The 23,987-nt window shown below is 51.7% G+C and overlaps 9 protein-coding genes across 9 annotated transcripts; 5 read left to right on the top strand and 4 right to left on the bottom strand.

Moving 5' to 3' along the window:
* Nucleotides 1-130: 130 nt before the first annotated feature.
* On the top strand, nucleotides 131-1,020 carry NUU61_007135 (putative ABC transporter; the record flags this gene model as incomplete). The annotated part of the gene is made up of 2 exons (XM_056657660.1): nucleotides 131-254; nucleotides 311-1,020. 2 exons carry the CDS (start codon nucleotides 131-133, stop codon nucleotides 1,018-1,020), a joined length of 834 nt encoding a protein of 277 aa, XP_056510460.1.
* A 215-nt stretch (nucleotides 1,021-1,235) lies between these two features.
* On the bottom strand, nucleotides 1,236-3,701 carry NUU61_007134 (Elongator subunit ELP2; the record flags this gene model as incomplete). The annotated part of the gene is made up of 2 exons (XM_056657659.1): nucleotides 1,236-3,521; nucleotides 3,573-3,701. The coding sequence occupies 2 exons, from the start codon at nucleotides 3,699-3,701 to the stop codon at nucleotides 1,236-1,238; spliced, it is 2,415 nt and encodes an 804-aa protein (XP_056510459.1).
* Nucleotides 3,702-3,874: 173 nt separating this feature from the next.
* NUU61_007133 (ubiquitin-related modifier 1) lies at nucleotides 3,875-4,318 on the top strand (the record flags this gene model as incomplete). The annotated part of the gene is made up of 3 exons (XM_056657658.1): nucleotides 3,875-3,930; nucleotides 3,983-4,147; nucleotides 4,201-4,318. 3 exons carry the CDS (start codon nucleotides 3,875-3,877, stop codon nucleotides 4,316-4,318), a joined length of 339 nt encoding a protein of 112 aa, XP_056510458.1.
* A 123-nt stretch (nucleotides 4,319-4,441) lies between these two features.
* Nucleotides 4,442-6,736, bottom strand: NUU61_007132 (bifunctional fructose-2,6-bisphosphate 2-phosphatase/6-phosphofructo-2-kinase; the record flags this gene model as incomplete). The annotated part of the gene is made up of 11 exons (XM_056657657.1): nucleotides 4,442-4,696; nucleotides 4,754-4,930; nucleotides 4,982-5,356; nucleotides 5,410-5,529; nucleotides 5,579-5,686; nucleotides 5,743-5,823; nucleotides 5,882-6,051; nucleotides 6,112-6,209; nucleotides 6,295-6,330; nucleotides 6,385-6,573; nucleotides 6,723-6,736. The coding sequence occupies 11 exons, from the start codon at nucleotides 6,734-6,736 to the stop codon at nucleotides 4,442-4,444; spliced, it is 1,623 nt and encodes a 540-aa protein (XP_056510457.1).
* A 701-nt stretch (nucleotides 6,737-7,437) lies between these two features.
* Nucleotides 7,438-8,684, top strand: tom40 (TOM complex pore protein TOM40; the record flags this gene model as incomplete). The annotated part of the gene is made up of 3 exons (XM_056657656.1): nucleotides 7,438-7,749; nucleotides 7,848-8,495; nucleotides 8,577-8,684. The coding sequence occupies 3 exons, from the start codon at nucleotides 7,438-7,440 to the stop codon at nucleotides 8,682-8,684; spliced, it is 1,068 nt and encodes a 355-aa protein (XP_056510456.1).
* Nucleotides 8,685-12,490: 3,806 nt separating this feature from the next.
* Nucleotides 12,491-14,079, top strand: NUU61_007130 (GSK family serine/threonine-protein kinase; the record flags this gene model as incomplete). Its single annotated transcript, XM_056657655.1, has 6 exons — nucleotides 12,491-12,805; nucleotides 12,857-12,940; nucleotides 13,020-13,368; nucleotides 13,424-13,617; nucleotides 13,673-13,877; nucleotides 13,946-14,079. The coding sequence occupies 6 exons, from the start codon at nucleotides 12,491-12,493 to the stop codon at nucleotides 14,077-14,079; spliced, it is 1,281 nt and encodes a 426-aa protein (XP_056510455.1).
* Nucleotides 14,080-15,065: 986 nt separating this feature from the next.
* NUU61_007129 (NCBP1 family protein) lies at nucleotides 15,066-17,909 on the top strand (the record flags this gene model as incomplete). Its single annotated transcript, XM_056657654.1, has 7 exons — nucleotides 15,066-15,126; nucleotides 15,187-15,281; nucleotides 15,368-15,474; nucleotides 15,544-15,811; nucleotides 15,865-16,760; nucleotides 16,823-17,004; nucleotides 17,059-17,909. The coding sequence occupies 7 exons, from the start codon at nucleotides 15,066-15,068 to the stop codon at nucleotides 17,907-17,909; spliced, it is 2,460 nt and encodes an 819-aa protein (XP_056510454.1).
* Nucleotides 17,910-18,516: 607 nt separating this feature from the next.
* NUU61_007128 (C2H2-type zinc finger protein) lies at nucleotides 18,517-20,016 on the bottom strand (the record flags this gene model as incomplete). The annotated part of the gene is made up of 4 exons (XM_056657653.1): nucleotides 18,517-18,873; nucleotides 18,951-19,124; nucleotides 19,186-19,239; nucleotides 19,306-20,016. The coding sequence occupies 4 exons, from the start codon at nucleotides 20,014-20,016 to the stop codon at nucleotides 18,517-18,519; spliced, it is 1,296 nt and encodes a 431-aa protein (XP_056510453.1).
* A 1,406-nt stretch (nucleotides 20,017-21,422) lies between these two features.
* rcoA (uncharacterized protein) lies at nucleotides 21,423-23,758 on the bottom strand (the record flags this gene model as incomplete). The annotated part of the gene is made up of 8 exons (XM_056657652.1): nucleotides 21,423-21,453; nucleotides 21,510-21,585; nucleotides 21,638-21,770; nucleotides 21,839-22,309; nucleotides 22,378-22,907; nucleotides 22,970-23,289; nucleotides 23,373-23,454; nucleotides 23,638-23,758. The coding sequence occupies 8 exons, from the start codon at nucleotides 23,756-23,758 to the stop codon at nucleotides 21,423-21,425; spliced, it is 1,764 nt and encodes a 587-aa protein (XP_056510452.1).
* Nucleotides 23,759-23,987: the final 229 nt, after the last annotated feature.

Below are 23,987 nucleotides of genomic sequence, written 5' to 3'. Positions count from 1 at the left end.
TGATATCTTCGTTTGTGGATCATCTTTCTCTTTCTCTATTCTGTTGCAAATTCTTCCTCTTCTTCTTCTTCTTCTTCTTCTTCTTCTTCTTCTTCTTCGTTCAGAACTATTCGGTGTGTCCCCATCTCTCATGGCAAACCAACCCCCGTCGATTGAGGTGCAGGGTCTCTCCTACAAATTCCAAGATGGTTCGTCGGGTCTGGAGGACGTACAGATGATTCTTCCACCGGGGAGCCGGACTCTGCTGATTGGCGGTAATTCACTTTCAACGAATACTCGTATCGCTTGAAGCATGGCTAATCCCAGACAGCGAACGGCGCGGGGAAAACCACGCTCCTCCGGCTCGTCTCAGGAAAGCGCCTTGCCCCCACCGACACCATCGCTGTGGGCGGCACCGACCCCTTCAAACATGGGCTGGAGGGCGTCACATATTTGGGTGTGGAATGGGTGCTGAACAGCATCGTCCGCACCGACATTGACGTGCCGACGCTGCTGGCCTCGGTGGGTGGCAACGTCTATCCTGAGCGACGCGACGAGCTGGTCGAAATTCTCGACATTGATCTGCGCTGGCGCATGCATGCCGTCTCCGACGGTGAGCGGCGTCGTGTCCAGCTGGCCATGGGTCTTCTGCGGCCCTGGCAGGTCCTGCTTCTCGACGAGATCACCGTGGATCTCGATCTGCTATCCCGGAGCAACTTTTTGGCTTTTCTCAAGCGAGAGACTGAGACCAGGCCCTGTACTATCGTCTATGCCACGCATATCTTGGATAACCTAGCGCAGTGGCCGACCCACCTTGTCCATATGCATCTGGGGAAGGTCAAGGCTTGGGGTCCGGTGGAGGATTTCCATTCCGAGGTGCCGCAGTGGACGTCTGAGAATAGTCGCCTCGGAGAGTTGGTTCTCAAATGGCTCAAGGAGGACCTGCAGACTCGAGGGCCGCGGAATGGTCGACAAAACCAGGCCAAGACCTACGAATCCCTCGAAGGGCTCGGGGGCTATGGACTGGAGAAACCCAGCTAACTTTGAGGGGTTGTCTTAGCGCAATGATACGAAGATTCTTTTAACAATATGCCGTTCAACAATGGATTCAACAAGGCATGGGTGGGGTTTCTATGGTTTCAGGGCATTGGGATTCTATAGCGTGGACCGATTCAACTTTTGGAGTTTATATTTTTCAGCCATGGCTCATTTCTCTTGGTTTTCTTTTCGTTTTTATCAGGTCATGCGAAGAGAGATCATGAAAACATGTCTGGAAAGACATATATGCGAGCAGAAGTGTCCTCACTTGCCACTGCCAGTTCAACCCTACTCTGGCAGTCCTTAGCCGATACCGGCCGCCAGGATAACTGCGTGACCGCCCTCGAGGGCGCTATCCACTTGTCAATGGTCACCAAGTGTTGCGTTTCGAAACTTTCAATAGAAACCCGGTGAATGGACACAATGCCACTATCTTCTCCTACCGCAAGAGTAAATGAGCCCTGGTAGGTGGTGGGCAAGAAAGCAATGGCCGTGACCGCAGATGTCACAGCTATTGTGGACTTGCACTCGAATGAGTCGTCTGTCTTGTGCCAAATTTTCACGGACTTGTCCCGTCCTGCTGTGGCGAAAACATGTTCTGTAGTTACTGGGGCCCAGGCGGCCCCCAGGATCATTCGAGAATGACCTTTGGGGTTTGAAGCCCAATTGGTAAAGGTGGTCGAGTCCTGATCACTTCGCTGGAAAACAGCCCATTGTCGATCCCGGCCAACACTAAGAAGGTAGCGATCATCGACACAGAATGAAAGATCCGTGATGGTCAGCGAGTGTGCGGTAAGAGAAGGTTTAATCTCATGCCAGTCCGATGTGTCATACAAGCGAATCACGGCATGATCGATGGAGCTGGCCTTGCAGGCAGTGGCAATGATTCTTCGGTCATGGCTCACGGCCACCGCTGAGATTTCATAGCCATGGCCATAGAGCTTCTCATGCTCGGGCCACAGTGTATACCGAGCTAATTGATCTTCCAGCGGCGGGGTCTTGGTAACTGATAGAGCTGACGCGGTAGGCGGTGTTTCGGCTGCGAGCTCATTGGACTCGTCTTCTTCCACTGGGGCCTCGTCACCAAGAGGTTTATTCGAAAGACCCAAAACCGGAATTTCAGCTGTGTCTGGGAGATCACCCTCGATGGATTGTCGGAAGCCGGTGAGATTTTCAAGCATCTGAGCAATCGGTTTGGGCTCGTTGAACACCCGCAAAAGTTTCTCGTCGGCACCTGACACAAACTGAGATGGCCCCAGCGTGTCGATGCAGTTCAAGTCGTATCCATGGATTTGTGGACGAGACATTTCATGCCACGACGATACATTTTCGCGTACCCATTGAGCATGAAGCCGGGTGGTTTGATCTGCGCTGGTTGAGAGCAGATAACCGCCCGTGGGCTCCCATTTTATACCATTGACCGGGCGAACATGGCCCGAGATACCAAATTTCTGGACCCAGACATCCGCATTAGAGTCATATCGCCAGACTCTCCAGCTGCCTGTCCGACCCAGGCTCACCACCACTTGTCCATCGGGTGACCAGAGTCCAATCCAAAAGCCACCTGCACTGCCTGTGGCTGTGGTCGATCCCTTTTGCACACTAATCTCCCCCATTCTCTCCGTAGACATCCATACACTCGATACTGGGTCTTGTTCCCAGATCGTGACAGTATTGTCCGCAGAAGCAGAGAGGAGCTGTAATCGCTTCGGATTAGGGTTCCATGCAGCGGTATAAATCCAGTCCTCATTTCCAAAAAGAAGAGCCTCGAAAGTGATGGAGTATTTCGACCCAGCTGCTTCAAATTCGTGGGCCTTGTTCGATAGGGTTGGTTCCATGCCACCCAACAGAGGGTCGGCATCATCTATCGGGGCAGGTACTTTGGCTTCGCCCCGACGGAGCCGCCAAAGCCGAATATATCTGTCCTGGCTTGCAGAGGCAAGCAGGAGGTCATCGGTGCCGCTTTGCTTGTCATTTGTGAAGGACAGTGACCTGACCCACGCTTCATGGCCCGTAAGAATGGCGCAGCGTTGAAACCCCGGCTTTTCAGTGCGTGAATCGGCCACATATATCTGTACTGTAGTCGTAGTGCCCGCAACAGCCAACACCAGAGACTTGGTCGTGTCGCCCTGGAGTACTCGCAGGGACAGTGACAATGGAAAGAAGCGAGGTTTCATAGTTATCGTTTCAACCAGGTCGCACTTCAGTTGGTCCTGTGCATTGATCCTCCAAATCTGAACCGTGCCATCTGCTGCCCCGGACGCAACAATGTTTGTGCCGTCGGCCACCGATATCGCATTGACCGAGCCCGTATGGCCTTCAAGAGTAGAGACATGGGTGTATTGGCGCGGGTCGCTGGTTTCACTGCGCCATACTCGAATTGTGTGGTCGACAGAGCCGGTCAGGAGGAATCTCGTGCCGGAGGGGCATGTGTAAAATCTAACCACACTGACTTTGTCGGTATGGCCAGGGAGCAAAGCGTAGACACCGCGCTGGGTGGTTTCCTGGAGAAATCGTCAGGTTCTGGAATGGTCCTTGGCTTCCAATGGACTTACTGAAGGGTCCCATAAAGCGACGTTGTTGTCGGCACCGAAGGCCAGCACGCCCGATGACACATCCCAGTCGGCGGCGCCTGGGTGCCGATTGCCTCCGACACTGATGTAGTCGGTTGTAATGGTCGGCATGAAGGCTTTGGCGAGCTCCAAATATTTTTGTGGGCAAAAGACCTGGGAAAGAGAGCGCAAAGAAAAGATAGCGCTTATCGATAAGAGTTGGTTTCTGCCATCCCAAAAAGCCCCTCTCTCTCCCTCCCCTCTTCACCCGAGAATCCTCTCTCGCCTCTCGTTGATTTTACTTAATGGCCGATTCAGCTGCCGGAGGCGAGGCCTCCATTCTAATTACCGTCGAGTTCACGTATGGTCAGTTCTCTTATCTTCCTCGGACCGAATCTAATGAAGGCCTCCAGTGGCGGACTCGAGATGCTCTTTTCCAATGAGCGCAAACACCCAATTGTGCTACCCCCTCGCTTAGATGATGGAAGTCGACCTAATATCACGTACCTACTTCAACACCTGGTCGAGCACGTCATGAGAGACCAGAGGAAAGCATTGTTTATCATGGAAGACAATGTGTAGGTTAATACCAGGACTTCTCTATCCTAGCAGTGCTGATCATTTGGGACAGGCGACCGGGCATCCTGGTTTTGATCAACGATACTGACTGGGAACTCGAAGGTGAAGAGAAATACGAGCTTCAACAGGGAGATAATATTGTCTTTGTGTCAACGCTACATGGGGGATAATGATGATTGGGTTGCACATCTAGAGTCAGAACGGGAACACACCAACACCTTTATATCGAAGCAATGCCGCGGGAGCATATCGGGATGTCGGGACGAGCAGGCTTGAGCCCTGGGCCATTGCGTCTAGACGACATCTTCCACATGCTGTTGGGTGATCCTCTCGGGCTCGCGAGGGGTTCGAAGCCCACTGGGAGTTCGCAACCCACTCTGGGGTGTGGCGAGGCCTTCCTTCGGGCTGCCCAATCCTTGCATCGGAGATACTACTCCGCTTGGGGGTACCGGGATCTTCAAATCTTCGGGGGAAGCGGGAATGATTTCTTCGGGGAGGTCAGGAATGTGGATTCTTCGTGCCTCGTTTTGATAGCTTTCGGGGATAATCTGGACGGTGTTGGTTAGCCATGCGTCGATATGAACCAGGCATTGAAATCATTCTACCTCGATGATCTCGTCCCGGGGGAACTCTAAGAATGGGATGTCTGCGGCATTACAGGCCATGAGATACCCATACAGAACCCTCAATACGCTCTCATGCGCAATGATGAGCAGATCATTCTGCTCTCTTTCCAGCTCAAGGATGATTGGTTCGAGGCGGACGGCGAGATCGTGGTATGACTGTCGAAGTAGTTAGCCATTTGCGTGGGTGCCCACCAGGACGAGTATTACCTCTGCACGGGGGTACCGATGATGATAAGGGTCCAGCTCATGCTTTGAGACCTCATCGCCATATTCTGCTCTGATATGGTTTTCTGCCATTTTCTCGCAGACTCCGGGATTTAATTGACTCATCTGAGACCGCTGCCGAACCTTGTAGCCTCGATCATACAGGTATTTGGCAGTCTCCACGGTTCTCCGTCGAGTGGATGTCCAGACTTTGAGAGGTCTCAACTCATATGCTGTTTCTCCGCGGTCAAACAACGCTTGCTTCTCCGTTTCTCGATGGGCTAGCAAGCAATCAGTCATTTTCTTGGCGTAGTCTTCTCCTTGTTCAGAGAGAGAAGCATCGGCCTTGTAAGAGTCCGCTTCCAACGAGACGCCAGCCTGTTTGATCGTTAGTTGCTTGGACTCTCACAAGACGTGGCAGAATCACCTACCCGAGCGAAGTAGGTGCGTCTCGATTTGATATGGAGATTCAAGAGGTAAAACACAATGCGGTTGGAGAGATATCCAAAGCTTCGATTGTTGACAATGAGTCGCTCACCGGCATTGATCATCTGGAATTAGTCAGTATGTCAAACCTCAAAGAATTCAAGTGGGAAGGACCTTGATGTAATTCAAGTCCTTTTCCTCCATGGTGGAAAATTGGGGGATCCGGGAGGAGATGCGTGTCAAATAATGCTTCACGGCATCTTCCGGGCTCCAGCCAACGTACTGATACATTCCGTGAGTGAATTTCTTCCAGTGCCACCTAAGGGAACCAGACTCACGTCAGGGGAGGATATCTTAACCCTGCGGACGTTTTCCTCAATGATGCGTTCATCATCACACCAGGATTCGATGAAGAGTGTCTTTCAAACTAAATCAGTGCCATGAAGCCAATATACGGACTCCAGGTATCCATGTTACCTCGATATCATGCTTCGCAAACTCCTTCGCAAGCGAACGCCGACCTGAGGCGAGCGGATTGACGGCATCATAAATCGCGATCTGCCCATTTTCATGGTTCAAGAAGTGGTAAATGTCTTCTCGGCATTTTCTCACAATCTTTTGGCGGAGAAGAACGGACGATGCAGATGCTAGACATAGAGTCTGTTAGCGAGGGATCTCGGAAAACCACAGAATAGTGTTGCGACTACCATTGACGTAAAAATAATCATCGGGCATGTCCTCTCCAAATGGAATCGTGGCCCGGCGGTAGTCACCCAGGTGGAAAATTCTGGTTTTGACACCCAGCCTATACAGCTCGTCAGCATGTTTTTTTTGGTGAACTCATGTATCAGGATGCGTTGGGATCTATTTTCATAGGGAACAAGACATACCAGCGAAGATATCGTGCGAGAGCCACAGAGATATGTCTGGTAAATATTAGTATTCAGGAGCAACTGTGGTTCCAGGATGAATGAGCCTACGTCTTCCCTCTGGCGGGCAAACCAACAGTGATGATTACAATTCGGCCCGAATGAAACAGCCGACCAGATTCGGTACTGTAGAGTTGGGCCGGGGCTAGATCGGCTTTTTCAGGCAAGTCATGAATGGCGTCGACAAAGATCGAGGATTTCCGTCGAAATTGTGGTGAGTTAGCCACGATCTCAGCGGTGCTACTTGACGTCAGCTCGAGTCCAACGGGCGTCTGGTATTCTAGACTCTGCCTCTCTCATAACGAAATGCTTCATGGGGTTTGGGAAGATCATAGATAGCATTTCCACCGGAAACGAAGATATTAGGCAATCGAGAGAAGCAAGCTTACAGTAACGTATCCATGGTCGGGTGGACAAGTCGACCAAGACAAGAGAAAATATTCAATACCAAGTAGCTGTCCAAGTTCCTTGCAATGAATTCCAAGCACGAGTGCAATAAACCGAGTCCCTAAAGACGAAACCACACAGGTGGGGAGAAAGTCGAAGAGAGACAAACCCAAGATGCACGGGGAGGCGGTATAGGCTGATCAAGACCTCAAATTGTCCAGTCGATGCTCTCCGGTGAGCGAACAGCACTCAGGTAAAATGGTGGTTTCAATTAGAGACCTCTCAGTTGGCTAGAGAAGAAGAAACAAAAGCAAGAAGGCTTGGAATCAAGCCAAACAACCAGGGCCCGGTCGACATGGATTCCACTTCGTCATGGCGTTCCACCGGGCACGGGGTGCTGACATAATCGACAATCCCGGGGGCCGACAGCAACCAAAGACGCCGAGCAGGTGACTCGCATTTTTCACTGGAAAGCCTTCGATCCTCTCCGACCCGACTCCTGAGCGGATTAGACAGAGCCCTTCTTGCAAAACAATTTCAATCCTCGGAGACGTTCATTCGTCCCAGATTTCCCGGGCTGGTCTCACCCTTTTTTATTTTGCCACGTTGTCTGTCCTCTTCCCGAAGCTCTCGAGAAAAGAAAAAAACACAACATCCATTGAAAAACATCCTCGCGTGACGACATTAACCTTTCTATAATTGTCAAAAACCATCAATATGGCCGATATCCTATCATCGCTCTCCTTTGTCACGGACAATCCCGCCGTGGCAGCTATCAGGGATGCATACACGTCGTTTTCCGATCGAAGGGCATTGCTCAATCTGCCCAACCCCGGCACGGTGGATAACCTTGCACGAGAGGTGCAGAAGGAGGTTCTGCTGTCCAACTTTATGTTCTCGGGTCTCCGTGCAGACCTGACCAAGGTGTTCGGCATGTCTCCCCTGTTCCGAGTGTCGCACGCGTTCTCCATGGGCTCGTCGGGAAATATGCCGCCGTACGCTTTCTCCGCCATGTACGGAAGTCCCAAGGTAAGGATATCTACATCTATGTCTTGATAAGAAGAATGGCTTCTCTTGTTGCCCTGTGTCTCCTCGGTGCATGTCTCTGATCGAAGCTTTCATAACAGGTGTTCATGCAAGGCAACTTCGGAAGTGACGGTACGCTCGCTGGGGTCTACAACTACCGCTGGAACCAGGCTCTGGTCACCAAGACCAACGCCCAGATTATGGCTGGTGGCACCCAGGGTCTGCTCCAGCTCGACAACGACTACACTGGCTCGGATTTCTCGGCATCTCTCAAGGCATTCAACCCGTCGTTCCTCGAGGGTGGTCTGACCGGCATTTTCGTTGGAAGCTACCTGCAGTCCATTACCCCCGCTCTGGCCCTTGGTTTTGAGGCGATCTGGCAGCGACAGGGTCTCAACACTCGCCCGGAGACTGCTCTTTCCTACAGCGCCAAGTATAAGGGAGATGACTGGATTGCTACGGCTCAGCTGCAGGCCCAGGGAACATTTGCTGCTACTTACTGGCGGAAGCTCTCCGAGCGGGTTGAGGCCGGTGTTGACATGAACCTGCAATTCGCCCCCAGTGCGGCCGCTATGATGATGGGTGGTCCCAGCCGCGATGGCACCACCGCGATTGGTGCCAAGTACGATTTCCGGGCCTCCTCCCTTCGCGCCCAGGTCGACAGTGCCGGCAAAGTCAGCTGCTTGCTCGAGAAGCGGATCGCCATGCCTATCTCGTTGACCTTTGCGGGAGAGATTGACCAGGCCAAGGTATGCAATTTCATCACCCTTTGAGCTCCCCCCCTCCCGTGAAATACACCAGCGCTAATGGTTCCCTTTTTCCGTTCATAGCAAACGGCCAAAGTCGGTCTCGCCGTTTCCCTGGAGATCGCTGGGGAAGAGTTGATGGAGCAGCAGGAGAAGGCTGATGTCACGAACATGGTTCCTCCGCCATTCTAAGCTCCCGTTACCTTCCATTGGGATCCCAGCCCGTTTCTTGGTGCAATGGACTCGAGCTGTCTCTCTTCCCCCACCTCTCTCCGGCTAATAACCCTTCGCCCCCCTGTTTTAGTAGTTCTTCGCTCTCCACTGTCTGGACAGACATGGCATGTCACTTCTCTCGGTATATCCTCTTGAATCTGGGTTGCGGGTGCAGGCGGCAGTTGTTTGGCGCCATGGAGATTTCAATTTGTTCTTTTATTTCTGTCTGTATAGATTCACACTCTGTTTCTTCGATTGCCATCTTGTCCATCACTCGATGCCGCATCTCCGACTGTTTGGATGGCCTGGGGAGGTCGTGTTTATGTGACTCTATTCCCTTCCATGGCCATACTTCTGGCCAACCCATGATTGAGGTATGGGATACACCTGTGGAGAGCCTTGGTTATGTTTTTCGCATCATAGACGGGCCAATGTAAAACACGTTTTGAATTGATCTCTGAGTAGCATATACCTAGTCACCAGGTGTATCTATATATATAGAAGTTTCTTTCTTACAGTTCTTTTTTATGCTCTCTGGACTGACGTCTGATGGACTGTATAGTTCTGAACCCGAACAGAGTCACCTGATATGACAAAGCGGTCAGTAATCTGCCGGTATTTTCTATCGGGCGGTGTCGGGAGTGTGGCCTTGGCCCTCGCTTCTACGAGCAAATGATAATCCATCCGAACGAAAGCAACTGGGTCCCTGAAGTGGACACGGTTGAAGATGGAGCCAAAGGGCCCAAAGAGTCCGGAGTACGGTGGACCTGGCCTTATGCATCTACACCTAATCACTGTTCGACGTATCCCCCTCCCCACCCAACCAACCCTTGGTCCAAGTTTCTCGGCAAAGGAGTGCTTGATTTTCGTGATCCCTGAGGTTAGTATCCACTGTGCAATTGGTATGTCTATTGCACTGGAGCACTAAGAACTACTAGTAAATCTAGCAAACCTTTAGCTATGCGCTATGATGCGAATTATCACCCAATAATCACCCTCTGGGGGGGAGATTGTATGGAGTTGATAAATTATGGATTCACTCGAGGGATCCACCGTGACATCATCTCCCACACCTCGGGACGAGTAATTATCTCCAGGACTCGAGTGGTTTTCTGAGTGGCTGTTCCAGCAGACTTTGAGGGTGAATGTGGGTACTAATTATAATCATTCATTCCTATCATATAATCACCTTGGGATTAATAGATCCTGATCAGTTGAAGGTCATAGATTTGAGACAACGCGAGCTTAATCGTCCACGTGTCTGATGGGAATGCTGTTCCTTGCTTCCATGCGATCCGGTGCTAACATGCCGACAACTGCATTGATACACGGGAACGCATGCAATTTTGAAACTTCATGCCCATGCCATCTCACGGAGTGGGAAGTGTATCTCCTGTACCGAGTGAGGGTTCCACTCAATATCCCATTCCACCCCCTGTCAAGATCACTGAACTAGTGCATTGTCACAGATCCATCAAAAATGTCAACCCGAGACCGGGAATGATGAAGCTGTTCGGAATCCCGACATGGCTGACAGCCGATCTATCGCATGACATTGGGGCTGATCCGGTGATGTCGATCCGAGCTGTTAGTTGCAAACCGTGTGATTGTATGTTTGGGCTGTATATTCATGCACCCATCCAGTCTCGGAATGAACCGTTTCCAATGATTCTCGAGGACATACATACATACGTACGTACGTACATACATACAATACACATGAATAAGAAAACAGGTCAATTTTCGTAATTTACAGGAAACAGTGTCAGACGTATTACGTCGTACAAAAGACCCCAGTGATGCACTTGGAGCCGATGCAGCCCTGACTTGGGTTACACCAGTGAGGAAGCTCGAGAGCTCCTCAACGTTGACCTTTTGAGCCAGCTGCATCTTTCCAGCTGCAGCGCAAGGGCCATATTGCGGTTGGTGTTTTTTATTTAATTTTTTGAGGGAATTGCCTCCCCCCATCTATACACACTAAGCTGGTCCTCAGTTCAAGTGTGTGTGTACCTGGACCAAAAAAACCCGGGTGCTTGCGGTCTGTGAGACTACTTTTAACCATCAGGGGCAAGGCGCCAGGAACATTCCTTAGCCCCTTTTATTTTTTTTTTAGTTGTTATATATCTTTTATCTTCTCTTATTTTCAGCTTTCTTTATGATAGAAGGCTTGTATCAAATAATAAAAGAAAAAAGAAAAAAGAAAAAAGAAAAAAAGAAAGAAAAAGAAAAAGAAAAAAGGAAAAAAACCAGAATGTTTCTTGTTTCCATTGAACTTGGAGGCAACCGTGACCTCTTTCGGGTGAAATCCCAATTAATTGAACTTCCACACAAATGCCAAGGAAACCCTTGCCTGAATACTAAAATACTAAAATACTAAAATACTAACATACTTAAATTATAAAATTATAAAGAGAGGGAGGAAAATAGAGGGAAATAGAGAGAGAGAAAGAAGAAAAAAAGAAGGCTGGGTCAGAATGATTCCTCAGGTGTCGTGTTCTCGTGACCGATGTCATCACGATCACGAGGGCCCCTCAGGTGACCAGCCAATGACCGCGGTTCCAGTGAAAACCACACCGGGTCAGCCGACTGCCACGGGATGGCCGGAGATGACCTCGAGCTTGGATAGCTTGGAGCTCTTTTTTTGATGTTCTCTCTCTGGCACTTGGTACTAATGTACTAATAAGGTATCCCGTCGATGTGGTCCATCCAAGTGGAGATGAATTATTCCCGTTCGATCGGCCCCGTTCTTTTTTTTTTTTTTTTTTTTCCAGTCCCAACGAAAACACTTTTTGATCCCCCTGGATGATATACATACTATACAAGGGAAAAGATAATGAAGCTGCTCTTGTTTTTCTTTTCATTTTTGAATTCCCTCTTCTGTAATTTCCTCTGTTTTGCATTTCCCCCAACTCTCCCTCTCTTGCTCGAATTCCATACCGGTACACTGGCATGTATTGGTAAATACCCTAATTACCCTGTATCTATGATGTCATGTATTGTCACCGTCTGTCATCTGTGTTCGGTACGGTATTGCCTCTGCGATGAGTTCGACCATTTGTACACAACGTCAGTGAACCTGAGGCAAAAAAGAAAGTCCCCCCTAAGAAGTAGAAATGAAGAGAGAGAAGAACAAGAATTATATAGAAAAATGGAATAGTCACTCCTAGCTACTATTTCATGTATACTTCTATCTGCATCTTGTGTATTTTGTATAAAAAGGTCGCTCCAACCCAATTTTTTCCTAAACAATACCTGAAGGGCATCTCTCTCTCTCTCTCTCTCTCTCTCTTCCTCTCCCGCCCCTCTCTTTTCTTCCCCCTCTTCCTCTTCACCTCGAAAAGTGCTGCTCTTTCTCTCTTCTTCTTCTTCCTGATATCAACGTCACTCTTCTCGGGCCCTGAACCCACCTCAATTTCCCTTCCACTCTACGCCGTTATTGGTTAAGCATTCTACGACCAACGGTTGTCCCCGTTTCCCTCTTCATTCCTATTCCTCTCATCTCTTCCGATTTGCGTTCTTGGCACGGCCCTTTTCTTTTTCTTCTTTTTCTTCTCTTTTTTTTTTTCTTCCATTTTTCCCCTTCTTCCCCTCCATCTTCTCGCCGAAGAGGTGTGTCGTTTCTTCTCATCGCACGCGCCCCCCCCCCCAATTCGGTCCTTCCGCCCCTCCCCTCCAAGTGGCTCCACCGATTTACAACCCCCCCCCCCCAAAACGGACTTTCTCAACTTCCCACACCTTGACTTCTCGACCCTCTCAAATCACTCGATTCCCCTCTCCCCTTCGTCATGTCACAAAGTCGCCCTGGGTTGTTCCCAAGTTTGCGCATGGGTGGTAAGAGAAAAACCTCCCCCTCTGGAATCAATTGTGGTTCTTCTTTCCTCCCCCAAACTCCCCCCATACTGACTCTCTTTCTTTTCTTCTCTGCAGAGGTCATCCGCGAGAAGGTCCAAGATGGACTGACGGGCGAGGCCAAGGAGATCTCGTATACTCAGTGCAAGATCGTGGGCAATGGGTCCTTCGGTGTGGTGTTTCAGACCAAGATGGCCCCCAGCGGCGAAGATGCTGCCATCAAAAGAGTCCTCCAGGATAAGCGATTCAAGGTAGGATGGGACCTCTTCTGATGTAGCAAGTCTTTGCTGACCCCGCCACAGAACCGTGAACTGCAGATTATGCGGATCGTGCGCCATCCAAATATCGTCGAGCTCAAGGCTTTCTATTACTCCAACGGCGACCGGGTATGTGTCTTGCTTCCTTGGCTCTTTTTCCTTCTCGTTCCTTGGGATCTGACCGTGTTCTCTCGTTCCCCTCGACCAGAAAGATGAAGTGTACCTGAACCTCGTCCTGGAATTCGTTCCAGAGACTGTGTACCGCGCCTCCCGTTACTTCAACAAGCTCAAGACCACGATGCCAATGCTAGAGGTTAAACTGTATATCTACCAGTTGTTCCGGTCGCTGGCATACATTCACTCCCAGGGGATCTGCCACCGTGACATCAAGCCTCAAAACCTACTCTTGGATGTCAGCACCGGCATCCTGAAACTTTGCGATTTCGGGTCGGCCAAGATCCTGATTGAGAACGAACCCAACGTCTCCTACATTTGCTCTCGCTACTACCGGGCGCCCGAGTTGATCTTTGGTGCGACCAACTACACAACTAAGATTGGTACGTTTTCTGGAGAACTGGCGTGCGATGTGACATGTTGACTAATCCGTCCTAGATGTGTGGTCGACCGGTTGTGTGATGGCCGAGCTGATGCTGGGGCAACCGCTCTTCCCTGGTGAATCGGGCATTGACCAGCTTGTGGAGATCATCAAGGTTCTCGGCACCCCGACTCGCGAACAGATCCGCACCATGAACCCCAACTACATGGAGCATAAATTCCCTCAAATCAAGCCCCATCCCTTCAACAAGGTACTTTCGCCTCGTCTCTCCCAATATTTTCAACCGTATGTTAACCAGACCCCAGGTTTTCCGCAAGGCACCCCCGGAGGCTATTGATCTTATCTCGGCTCTCCTGGAATACACCCCGACGCAGCGTCTATCGGCCATCGAAGCCATGTGCCATCCCTTCTTCGATGAACTGCGAGACCCGAACACACGACTACCGGATTCCCGTCATCACAACAACCCGGCTCGGGAGCTGCCCAACCTCTTTGATTTCTCGCGGCATGGTAAGTGGAGACCGTCGCCATGTATCTTTTACTTGTTTAGGTGGACCCCAGACTCACCCTGCATCTAGAACTTTCAATTGCCCCCGAGTTGAACAACCAACTGGTCCCAGCCCACATCCGCCCGGTTCTCGCTTCGCGGGGGCTCGATCTCGATAACTTCAAACCTCTTTCCAAGGAGGAAATGATGGCGCACCTCGACTGAGTTTATTTTTGACGTGGTGCACCCTCTTCCAGGGGTGCGTCCGTTCAAAATGGTTGCTGTCTGCACTGTGGTTGGGGATGAAACTGCCACGGACGGGTTCCGTCGTGTGTTCGGATGGAGTCTGGGGTAAAGAGTGCCCCAGGCTTAACTATCGTTTGTTCGCCTCAACCCTGCAGACACGGCAAAGCTTGATCGGTGGAAGGGGAGACATGTTATCCGTTAATGACCTGCAAGCGGAAAACTGGATTGTTCGATTTGAGAAGGGGAGGCAAGGGCTGGTGATTTCTTTTTCACGCAACGGTGGGAGGTCATGGCCAGGAGTTTTTTTTATTTTGAGGTGTCTGAGACAGCTCTTGGGAGGAAAAAGTGATACCCTTTCTGTGCAAGTCTGCCTTCGGGAGGGGTTGAAGACTGCATGGTTTCATCGGTCGAGGGGAGGAAACACAGACGCAGCAAGCCGAGCTTCGTTCTTCCGGAAGTCTTGTTCCACCCCATTTTCCATTGAGATCCTGCGGATTTCTTAGACATGGACTTCCGGAGGGATTCTTCGACTTGCCGTGCTAGAATCCCTGTTTGTTCATCCCTCTTTGTGTCTTTGCTGTCTGTCTTATTGTTTGCAATATCATTGTCCACCTTCATCGGGCTCGGCTGGTCCTTCCCCCCTCATCCCCGGGTCCCTCCGACTCGCCATGAGCTCCATGCCATTCCAGTTCTGAAGCAGACGATTTCATTTTCATTTCCATATTCATATTTCTATTCGCATTTCTTGTTTCTTTGTGTATGTGTAAAAAGAGGTTCGTAGACATGGTGACTTTGATGGTGAGTGCCATGTAGGACCGGGGCGGAAATTCCCCCGTTCCGAGATCGCATTTCCCTGTCGAGCTCCCCCCAGCTATGACCCTCGATTCTTCCCCTACCACTCCCCAAGGATTCTCCCAGGAGTCTTTCGTGGTATCAGTGAGCTATTGCATCAACAACAACGCCCAATGGCCGAGTACGACCGTCGGAACCACGGCTACCGCGGTGGGCGCAAGCGGCGCTACCGAGGTGAGTGATCTCGACAAACTTCCCGTATACACCACTGACAATCCAATCCAATCTTATTAGATGATGAGGACTATGATCGCCGTCCTCAAAGACGAAGATATGAGGAACCGCCGGTTGTCCAGGTCCGTCGGCAGCTGTTAACAGTCGCCGAATCGGTATGAGCTCTTCGATTCTGCCCGCGCGCCTTGCTTCTTGGGGGCTATGGATACCGCAGCCACTAACACCTGTCGCGTCAAATTAGGCAGCTCGGAGAGTGGAGGATGACGTTGAGGGCATCGCAAAGTCCGTGGTGGAGAATTATGAGGATGAGGAAATGCGCGATACCTTCATCAATATCGTCCTTGATCTGTACGGTGCCTGACTGACCCCCCACGCTTCGACGCCCAGAATCGACTAACCGAAAATTCTCCGAAACAGTGTCTTGGAGCAGCCGATGAAGATCCCCTTTGTTACCGCGACGGTCTTGGTTGCGCACAGCCTAAAGCTCGAGCTTGGAGCGGAGGTACTGAACAAGGCGGGCAACGCGTTGCAGAGGTACATTGACACCGGGGCGTGGCGTGAAGTGAAGCTTCTACTTCGCTTCCTTGGTATTCTTCAACCTGTTTACGAGGGAGAAGGGATCTTCCCGCTTCTGGAGGAACTGTTCGCTCGTGCCGTCGACCTACAGACGGCGTCTTCAGAAGACGTAAGTGATCGATTTCTTGTCGATAATGGAGCCTCTCTAATATATGGGGACAGTTGCTCGGTCTTGAGCTCGTGAAAATCATCTTATTTACCATTCCCTACGTGATGTCGTCTCCTGCGACTGGGTTCGAAACACAGGCTTCTGCGCTTCTCGAAAAGACGGATATTATTGCATCCACTCCTCACGCTCTCGTGGATCTAGTGAATACATTCAGCCCCGAAGAGGACAAGCCCGCTGCTGGTCAAAGCGTTATCAGTTTGCTCCAGACTCAGCTTCAAGAAGAGGCCAGCCGGGGTTGGAAGTTGAACTGTCTTCCTCGCCCGTGGAATGACTTGCGGGACGGAGAGACCGGTGAACCTAAGTCCTTTTATGTGGCGGCAAAGGTTGCCTTCCCTCAAATCACTGTTCCCAGTCCGGTGCAAAATGGGACACGTGCTCTCTTCCCTGAGGTCTATCTCTCAGTCTTTGCTTCGCAGGATGTCGAAACGGTGCCCCCTACATCAGACATCGCGTCATCGCTCTTGAGGGATGTACTGGTCGATACGATCAATCTCCTGGACTTTAACCGGGTTGCAACGGCCAAGTTCCTGATTGACGTCGACTGCTACTTTACTCCTCACACCTTTGTGAAGCGCGCAACACCCTTTGATCGAATGCGCGATTTGGAAAGCCAGGACTTGGCTTGGAAACCGGAGGATGTGGCTGTCGATGCCGTGTTCTCGCAGTTGTTCCAGCTGCCAACGCCAGAGCACAAACTGGTGTACTTCCACGCTCTATTGACGGAATGCTGCAAGGTTGCTCCTGCGGCTATTGCGCCCAGCTTGGGCCGTGCCATCCGGTTCTTGTACAACAGTCTCGAGACCATGGACTTGGAATTGAGCCACCGTTTCTTGGATTGGTTTGCTCATCATCTGAGCAATTTCGGCTTCACGTGGAAGTGGAGCGAGTGGTAAGTCAATAATACTCTTCAAGAAAAAGAAAACGCAACATCTGGTATCTAACACGGGTCAGGATCGATGACCTCGAGCTCCCGGTGGTTCACCCAAAGATGGCATTCATCATCGGTGCGCTGGACAAGGAGATTCGATTGAGTTTTGCACAACGCATCAAGGGAACGCTCCCCGATCCCTATAGGCCATTGATCACAGAGGGCAAAGAGAAAGATACGCCCGAGTTCAAATATATGGCTGAGAGTAAGTATCATTTCATCTTAGGTGTGGGAGTACGGCTACTAATTCGAGATATAGTGGCCCCCTACTCCAAGGAGGGACAAGAGCTCATGCAACTCATTCGCAAGAAGACAAGTGATGACGAACTCCAGCCGGTCATTGCATCCATCGAAGAACAGGCCAAGGGGCTGGGAGTTGAAGATCCCAAGGTTCCCTCCACAGACGCTCTGGTAACGTCGATTTGCTTCGTGGGATCCAAGTCACTTTCACATGTTCTGTCGTGCATCGAGCGGAACAAGGACCGGCTTCTGGCGATCGGTACAGAGTCGCCGCGTGCACGCTGCCAGATCATAACCTCCGTTATGGAGTACTGGGTAGATCAGCCCGGCGTCGCCATCAACATCATCGACAAGCTGCTCAACTACACTATCCTCAGTCCACTCTCGGTCCTCGAGTGGGCTCTGTCCGAGTCCATCGCCGCAGGTACCACCCTGGCCAAGACCCATGTGTTCGAAATGATCTCCGCAACGGTTGGCAAGGTTACCAACCGCATGCGTCAAATCGTCGCTGCTCGTACCCAGCCCAGCCTGTACGAGCCCCAGTTAAGTGTCCTCGGCGAGACTCTGGCCCGTGAACGTACCGACATGCAGGCTCTCTTCAAGTTTATTGAGGATTCTATCATCTCTGTCGCCACCGGCAGCAATGACGAGCTGATGGAACGCGGTGACGGCAGCGGCGACCTGCCCGAGGACGCCATCATCCGCCAGTGGGGCCGTCGCTGGTTGCGCGTCTTCCGAAGAAAGGCTGCCGTCGAGGAATCTTTCATTACCGACGCCCTCGTGCATGCGAATCCCGTTGGTACCGTGGCTCCGCCAACGGGTAGTTCGACGGCTGCGGATGGGGATCTCGACATTGCCGATGCTGAGTAGATGCTTTGGTGAGTCACTCGGGATATCTAGCTGGATGAATGATGCGATAGTTTCTTTCTTTTTTTTCATCTATTTGATTTTTCATTTACTCTATGTACACTATCGCCAGGTGCACTTGGTTCTTTCCACGCACAGTTCAGCCAGATAAGGAAGAGGGGGGGAAAATACGTCGAGCTGATACATCCTAACTTTTTCCTTTCTCTAATGGAGATTCATGCCCCTGCATATATTTCAAAAAAAAAAAAAAAAAAAAAAAAAAAGGAAGTAGACACATACTTGGTCTCTACCAACGACCTGAGACTCTATGTAAAACAGATGATCTAAGATATACATCCCAAGTCAAGTAGCCTGCCTGAATATCCACGAAAGTCTTGCTCTCCGAAACCCCTTAGTTCAATTCCTATTTTCTAGCGCAATCTAGAGTCGCCCGAATCAACCCCAACTCCAATCTACAATACATATCCCACAGGTCCTCATCGCTTCATATACACCTCGCCGGAAACCAACCACCACACACAAAGAAAATAGACGTCCCGTAGGAGTAAAGAAACGAAAGAAAAGAAAAACCGTCACGCATATCAAAACATATCAGTATGCCTTGGGGGCATCAAGGATCTCGTCGGTCCATCAAGTATGGCCCAGGATCATCGCCGTCACTACTGGAAACCCCCGTGTACATGGAAAGATGGTCATAGCTGCCGCGGCGGGCTTGGGCCGTCTCTTCATCGGATTCAAGCGACGGGCCCAGACCCGATCTGGCCGCGTGGGGACCGGACCGTTTGGTTGTCGAGATCCGGCGATCCTTTCCCCGTCCCTTGATACCCTTATTGCTGTTCTTGTATAATGTCGCAAAGTATTCCCACATTTCTCGATCTCGAGGGTTGGGAGGCCCGGTGTCTCCGAACTGGGAGAAGCGCGCGGTGAGATTGTTGAGGGTTGCGGCATGGAACTTATTCTGGTGAGACTGAAAAAACGGATTCATATGTCAGCTTAAAAACAAAGAAAAGCTTCTAATGAAGATATTCCGAGGAGTGTGATTACCTTGAGGTTTCCTAGTTGGGTAAACTGTTTGCCACAGCTATCGAGGAGACAGGTAAACGGCTTTGCGGGCTGGTGGGTGATTTGGTGGGCGCGCACATTGCCCCGTTGCGCAAATCGCTTGTGGCAGATGTCACAGGAGTAGGGCTTTTCGCCGGTATGTCGCCGCTGATGGGTCTGCGAAAGCAAGTTAGTTCCCGACTCGTGCGTCGCAAAATCACACCAGGAGTATACTTACCTTCAGGTTTCCTAGTTGCGAAAACCGCTGTCCGCATGAGGGTTCCTTGCAGATCTACTCGTCCCACTTGATTAGCACTATGATGGAAAGCAACCCTTGGGTTAGCGAGGTGATACTCACGAATGGTTTGTCTCCCGTATGGGCTCGGATGTGAATGTCTAGATGTGTCTTTTGGGCAAAGCTCTTCCCACAGTCTGGCAGCGTGCAAGTGTATTTGCGCTTCTTCCCAGATCGGGACAATTGCCCCTCATTGGTTAGCAAGTATCGGGACGAGGGCGAGGACAGTGGATAGCTCGCGGGATAGCTCGACATGGCCGATGGAGCCAAATGTTGGAGCGGTGGCAGTGATGGCTGGACCGGGGGAGAGCCCGCTTTAGATTGAATGGCCTTCATCAGCACGTCAACCCCAGTTGAGAAATCGACATCGTGCGCCTCTGGCTTTTGCTCGGCCCTGTCGACAGATGAAGTCGAGGGAGGCTGACCCAAGCGAGGTTCCGTGCTAGACTTTGTCACTTGGTTGATGGCATTCTTCGCCGGTCGAATCTCCGGGAGAGACTGCAGCGCCTGTTGATCCGAAGCCAGACGCAATGGCTGTGGGCTGATTGACTGCTGGGCCACATAATATGGGTGATAGGGGTGGGAAGGTTGACTACCCAGAGAATGATTGACGTTGTATGCTGTGGAGCTGGGAGCTTGGTAAGGCAGCGAATACGGTGCCGTGGGATGCGAATAGAAGGGGAAGCTCTGGTCCAGGGACGAGTCCATGGGGCGTCGGGCAAAGGCCCCCACGGCATGGCCGGGAAACTCATAAGACACAGGCTCCGTCTCCATTTTTTGCTTTTCTTGGGTCTTTTGTTTTCTTTTTGGCTTTGAGCCAAAGAATCAAAGGCAAGCCACGAGCTCCCGGATCCGGAAGGATCTCCTCTGGACACGACTGGACCAAGTGAAGAGCCGAGGGAATGGGATTTGGGTCCTGGCTAGGGCAGGAAGAAGCAAGAAAATAGACAACTCGGCCAGGCAGAGCAACAATCGCGGGTGGTGGAGTGGATGGCGATATATACCGAGGGAGTGGGCGACGGGGTCAGGAAATAGCAAATATATGCACGTAATAAGCCCTGGGTTCACGAGTGATGATTGACGACTAGTGGTGATCATCTCGCCCGTGGCGCCTCTGGATCGAGATGCAGTGGAGCCAGTCAGGGACGAGAGCACTCCAATCATTGACATGATGGGATTTGAAAAGGGGAGTTGCAGGTTGGCATTGATTTCGGGGATCTCCAGGTACCCCCGGACGAACTGGAGTTCGACGCATCACTTTTGCACTAAATGAACAAGTCAGTTTCCACCGGTGAGTCGTACAGAAATCCTCACAGCCGCGACTGGCGAGAGAGCCTTCAGCTCGCCACTGTTGTCTTCCCCAACCCTCTGTTTCTCTCCTTTCTCTCCCTCCTTTCGACTTGGCCTTCAACTCGAACTCTTCTCATCCCCATCTCATCCACCTGAATAGCTGTCAAAACCCAGAAAGAAAAGCCTGTTTGCTTTTGCATCGGGCCGGGCCTTCTCGCGCGGGATTCCCAAGTGGACCGGGGATCGACCTGCAGTCGACAAGTCGATTTTGTCGATCGTGTGGACCCAACACACTCCCGCTAGTCGCCAATAGTGTGAGACTCCCCGAATATCCTTAGCCGCCCATGGCCCTGGAAATTCCCTCGTGATCACCTGGTGGATCCTGAACGTGAGGAGCCTAGTGTTTTGGGCGGGAGAAAGTGACAGCCGTGGAACCCCCGGACAACTCTGCACGAGAGTACCTGCGTGAAGTGAAACAGGATGGATCATATCGAACCTCGAGGGGTTTCGCTGCTGTATTCCCCCGGTCATGCGAGAGAGGCTCTTTCATGATTCAGACGAGCAGGGATCGACTGGTTGGGATTCGGGATCCAGCTCCATCCACAATGGCGGTCCCCCCTTGTGCGACTCCGGATTCCTCGGGACTCAACTACGGGAGATATGGGACAGGGGAAAAAGTGTGGTTTCTGGCCGACGCCTCGAAATTGAGATAAAAAAAAAAGAGCACGTTGGAATATTGGAAAGCACAAGATGGAGGGGGAGAAGAGAAAAAAGAAACAAGAAATAGCACACATTCGCATCACTCAAATCAAACGAACCCCAAGCCAGACCGGCGATACAGGAACCCAAGCAAAACGTCACATTGCGCCAAGGCATTCCCCATATCCCTTTTACCGTGTAACTGGATTGTGCTGCGAGTATCTACCAGGGCGGGTTAGCCAAAATTGACCAGGTAAAACCACAATCTCAACACTTACCTCCAAATTCGTGCACGCATGTCTCCACTGCCCGTCGCGAACAATCCGCCACTGGGGCTGGGCGCAACCGAAATGACTGTCCACACAGGTAAGAAGATCGTCTCGGACTGGGGTCGCAGCATACTCACCGGAGTTCTTGTGGCCCTGCAGCATCATCTGGGCATTGCCAGTGATCGGATCCCAGAACTGGACCCCGCGGTCCTTGGAGCCACTCATTACCCACTGACCGTCGGGCGTCAAGCAAACACTGAGCACAAAGTCCTAGAGTGGGATAGAGAGAATCAGCATGGGAAAAGAGCAGGATGCTGATGGAGAAAATGGGAACTCACCTTGTGGCCCTCGAATGTGCGAACGCACTTGCCGCCCTTAACGCCGCTGTGGGGGTGCATGCCACGGGGGACAGTCAGCTCCCATAGCTTGATGGTCTTGTCCAGACTGCCGCTGACCAGGTCGCGACCGTTGGGTGCAAATGCGACCGAGTACACGCTGTCCTTGTGGCCGTCGGGGTTCTCCAACCGCTCCACCAGATATCCAGTAGTGGTGTCCCATACGCGCACACTCTTGTCCAGCGAACCGGCCGCCACGTAGTGGCCATCCGGAGACATAGCCACGGTGGTCACCCCATCTTCGATGCTGAGCGTGTAAACAAGCTTGCCATCGAGAATGTCCCACAGACGCACGGTCTTGTCGCCGCTGCCCGAGGCAATGTAGCGGCCGTTGCCGGCGAAATCCAGAGAGTAGATATCTTGCTCGTGTCCGGTGAAGATATGCTTGATGGTGCGCGCGGCGATGTCCCAAACCTAGAGTCCCATCGCATTCCATCGTTAGAAAATTGCACGCGTCTTCATGTGTTCCATCGACTACTTACCCGAATCTGTTTGTCCTCGGCGCCAGTCGCGAGATACTTGCCGTCTGGGCTAAAGCAGACACTGCGAATGTAGAGGTCGCCGTCTTTGTCGACGGTCTCATCCTGCAGCGAGGCTACGGCGTGACCGGTGGTCACGTCGAAGATCTGCGCCGAGCGGTTGCAGCCCGTCGCCAGGTACTTGCCGTCGCGGCTGAAACGAACACAGCAAACAACGCTGTCATGGTTGAGGTGATGCACCAGCTCCACATCCAGCACGCGCTGCACTTCAGGGTTGAACACTGCATACCAATCGGGGCCCTCCCGCTTCTGCGAGGCGGGCATGTCGTCCGGGTTCCAATTCGCCAGCATGTTGCCCGGGCGCTCGGCGCGGACAAGAGGCTGGTTTGGCGGAGTGGGGCGAGGGATTTGTGGCGACGCACGAGGGTCAGGATAGGCAATGTGCGTCTGTTGAGGGGTGGCTGGGCCTGGGGGAGCACGACCCCGGCCCTTACCGGGCCCGGGGGATGCGGTCGGGGGCGGCGGTCCATAGCCTAAAACGAGAAAACACATGTGTTAGCGAGTCGGCGAGAACCTCAAATCAAACCACACATACCGTTCACAGCAGCGCCAGGTTGATATCCTCCAAAAGAGCTCTGCGGGGGCTGCGGCGCGCCTGGCTGGGCGGCCGGGGCAGGCTGTTGAAGGGTATGCTGGGGAGGCTGCTGATCCTGGGGAGGGGGAGGGGCAAGACCGGGACCACTACCTCCTTGGTTGGTCATGATACCACCGAACAAGTTGCTAGGGCCGTGACCCAATGCAGGCGGCGGCGCCTGGGAAGGACCTGCGTGCTGCGCAGGACCAATATGAGAGGGAATAGTTTGCACGCCGCGCGACTCAAGCTCGTGTCGCAACATTCGAATTTCGGCCTCGTAACTGGAACGCAGAGAAAGTGCAAGGTTAGCGATCAAGGAAGACACATCAAGAAAGGAGCTTAAAGGGGGAGGGAAAGAACGAACTCTTGTTTCATCTTGATCTGGGTTTGCTCCAGCTGATACACCTTCGAACGGATCATCTCCATTTCTTGGAGCTGTCCGGTTACTGCGTGATCTGTCAGTTAGAGAAACAGTTTCAGCGAATTTCGCAACCCATGAGCTGTCGCCATCGGGGGAATGGACGACAGGTAATATAACGTGATAAAGTGACGGGATGGACAATCCACACTGCTATTCCATAGAGTGGGATAGAGGGGGAATAGGCAGGGAAAGGAAGTGGGATACATACACTGGTGCTCGAATTCGCCTGTGCTCCGCGACTGGTTTTCAAACTCCTGGCGCAGTTGATCCAGCAACTCCGTCAAGCGGGAGTTGGGAGCGGGTACCATCCCGCGATGAGTGTTGTACATGGCGCGATTGGTCGACCTCTAGGAGGGAAGGAACCAAGTCGCTAGATGGGATAGTCGCTCTGGTGGTCGGTCGGGATCAGCGATAGCTTCGCAATGCCGAAAGGATTGAACAAGGGATTTAATGGGAAGGTTCAATTACTGGGGCGTCAATGCTGCTTGGTGGATGACACCATGCAGCTAGCCACAGCGATAATGAGAGATATTAGAAAGTGAAGAATGGATGGAAGTT

Source organism: Penicillium alfredii (assembly GCF_028826965.1).
Source record: "Penicillium alfredii strain IBT 34128 chromosome Unknown utg000009l_segment0_segment0, whole genome shotgun sequence".
Taxonomy (NCBI): Eukaryota; Fungi; Ascomycota; class Eurotiomycetes; order Eurotiales; family Aspergillaceae; genus Penicillium; species Penicillium alfredii.
This window is presented reverse-complemented; position numbering and strand designations above follow the sequence as displayed.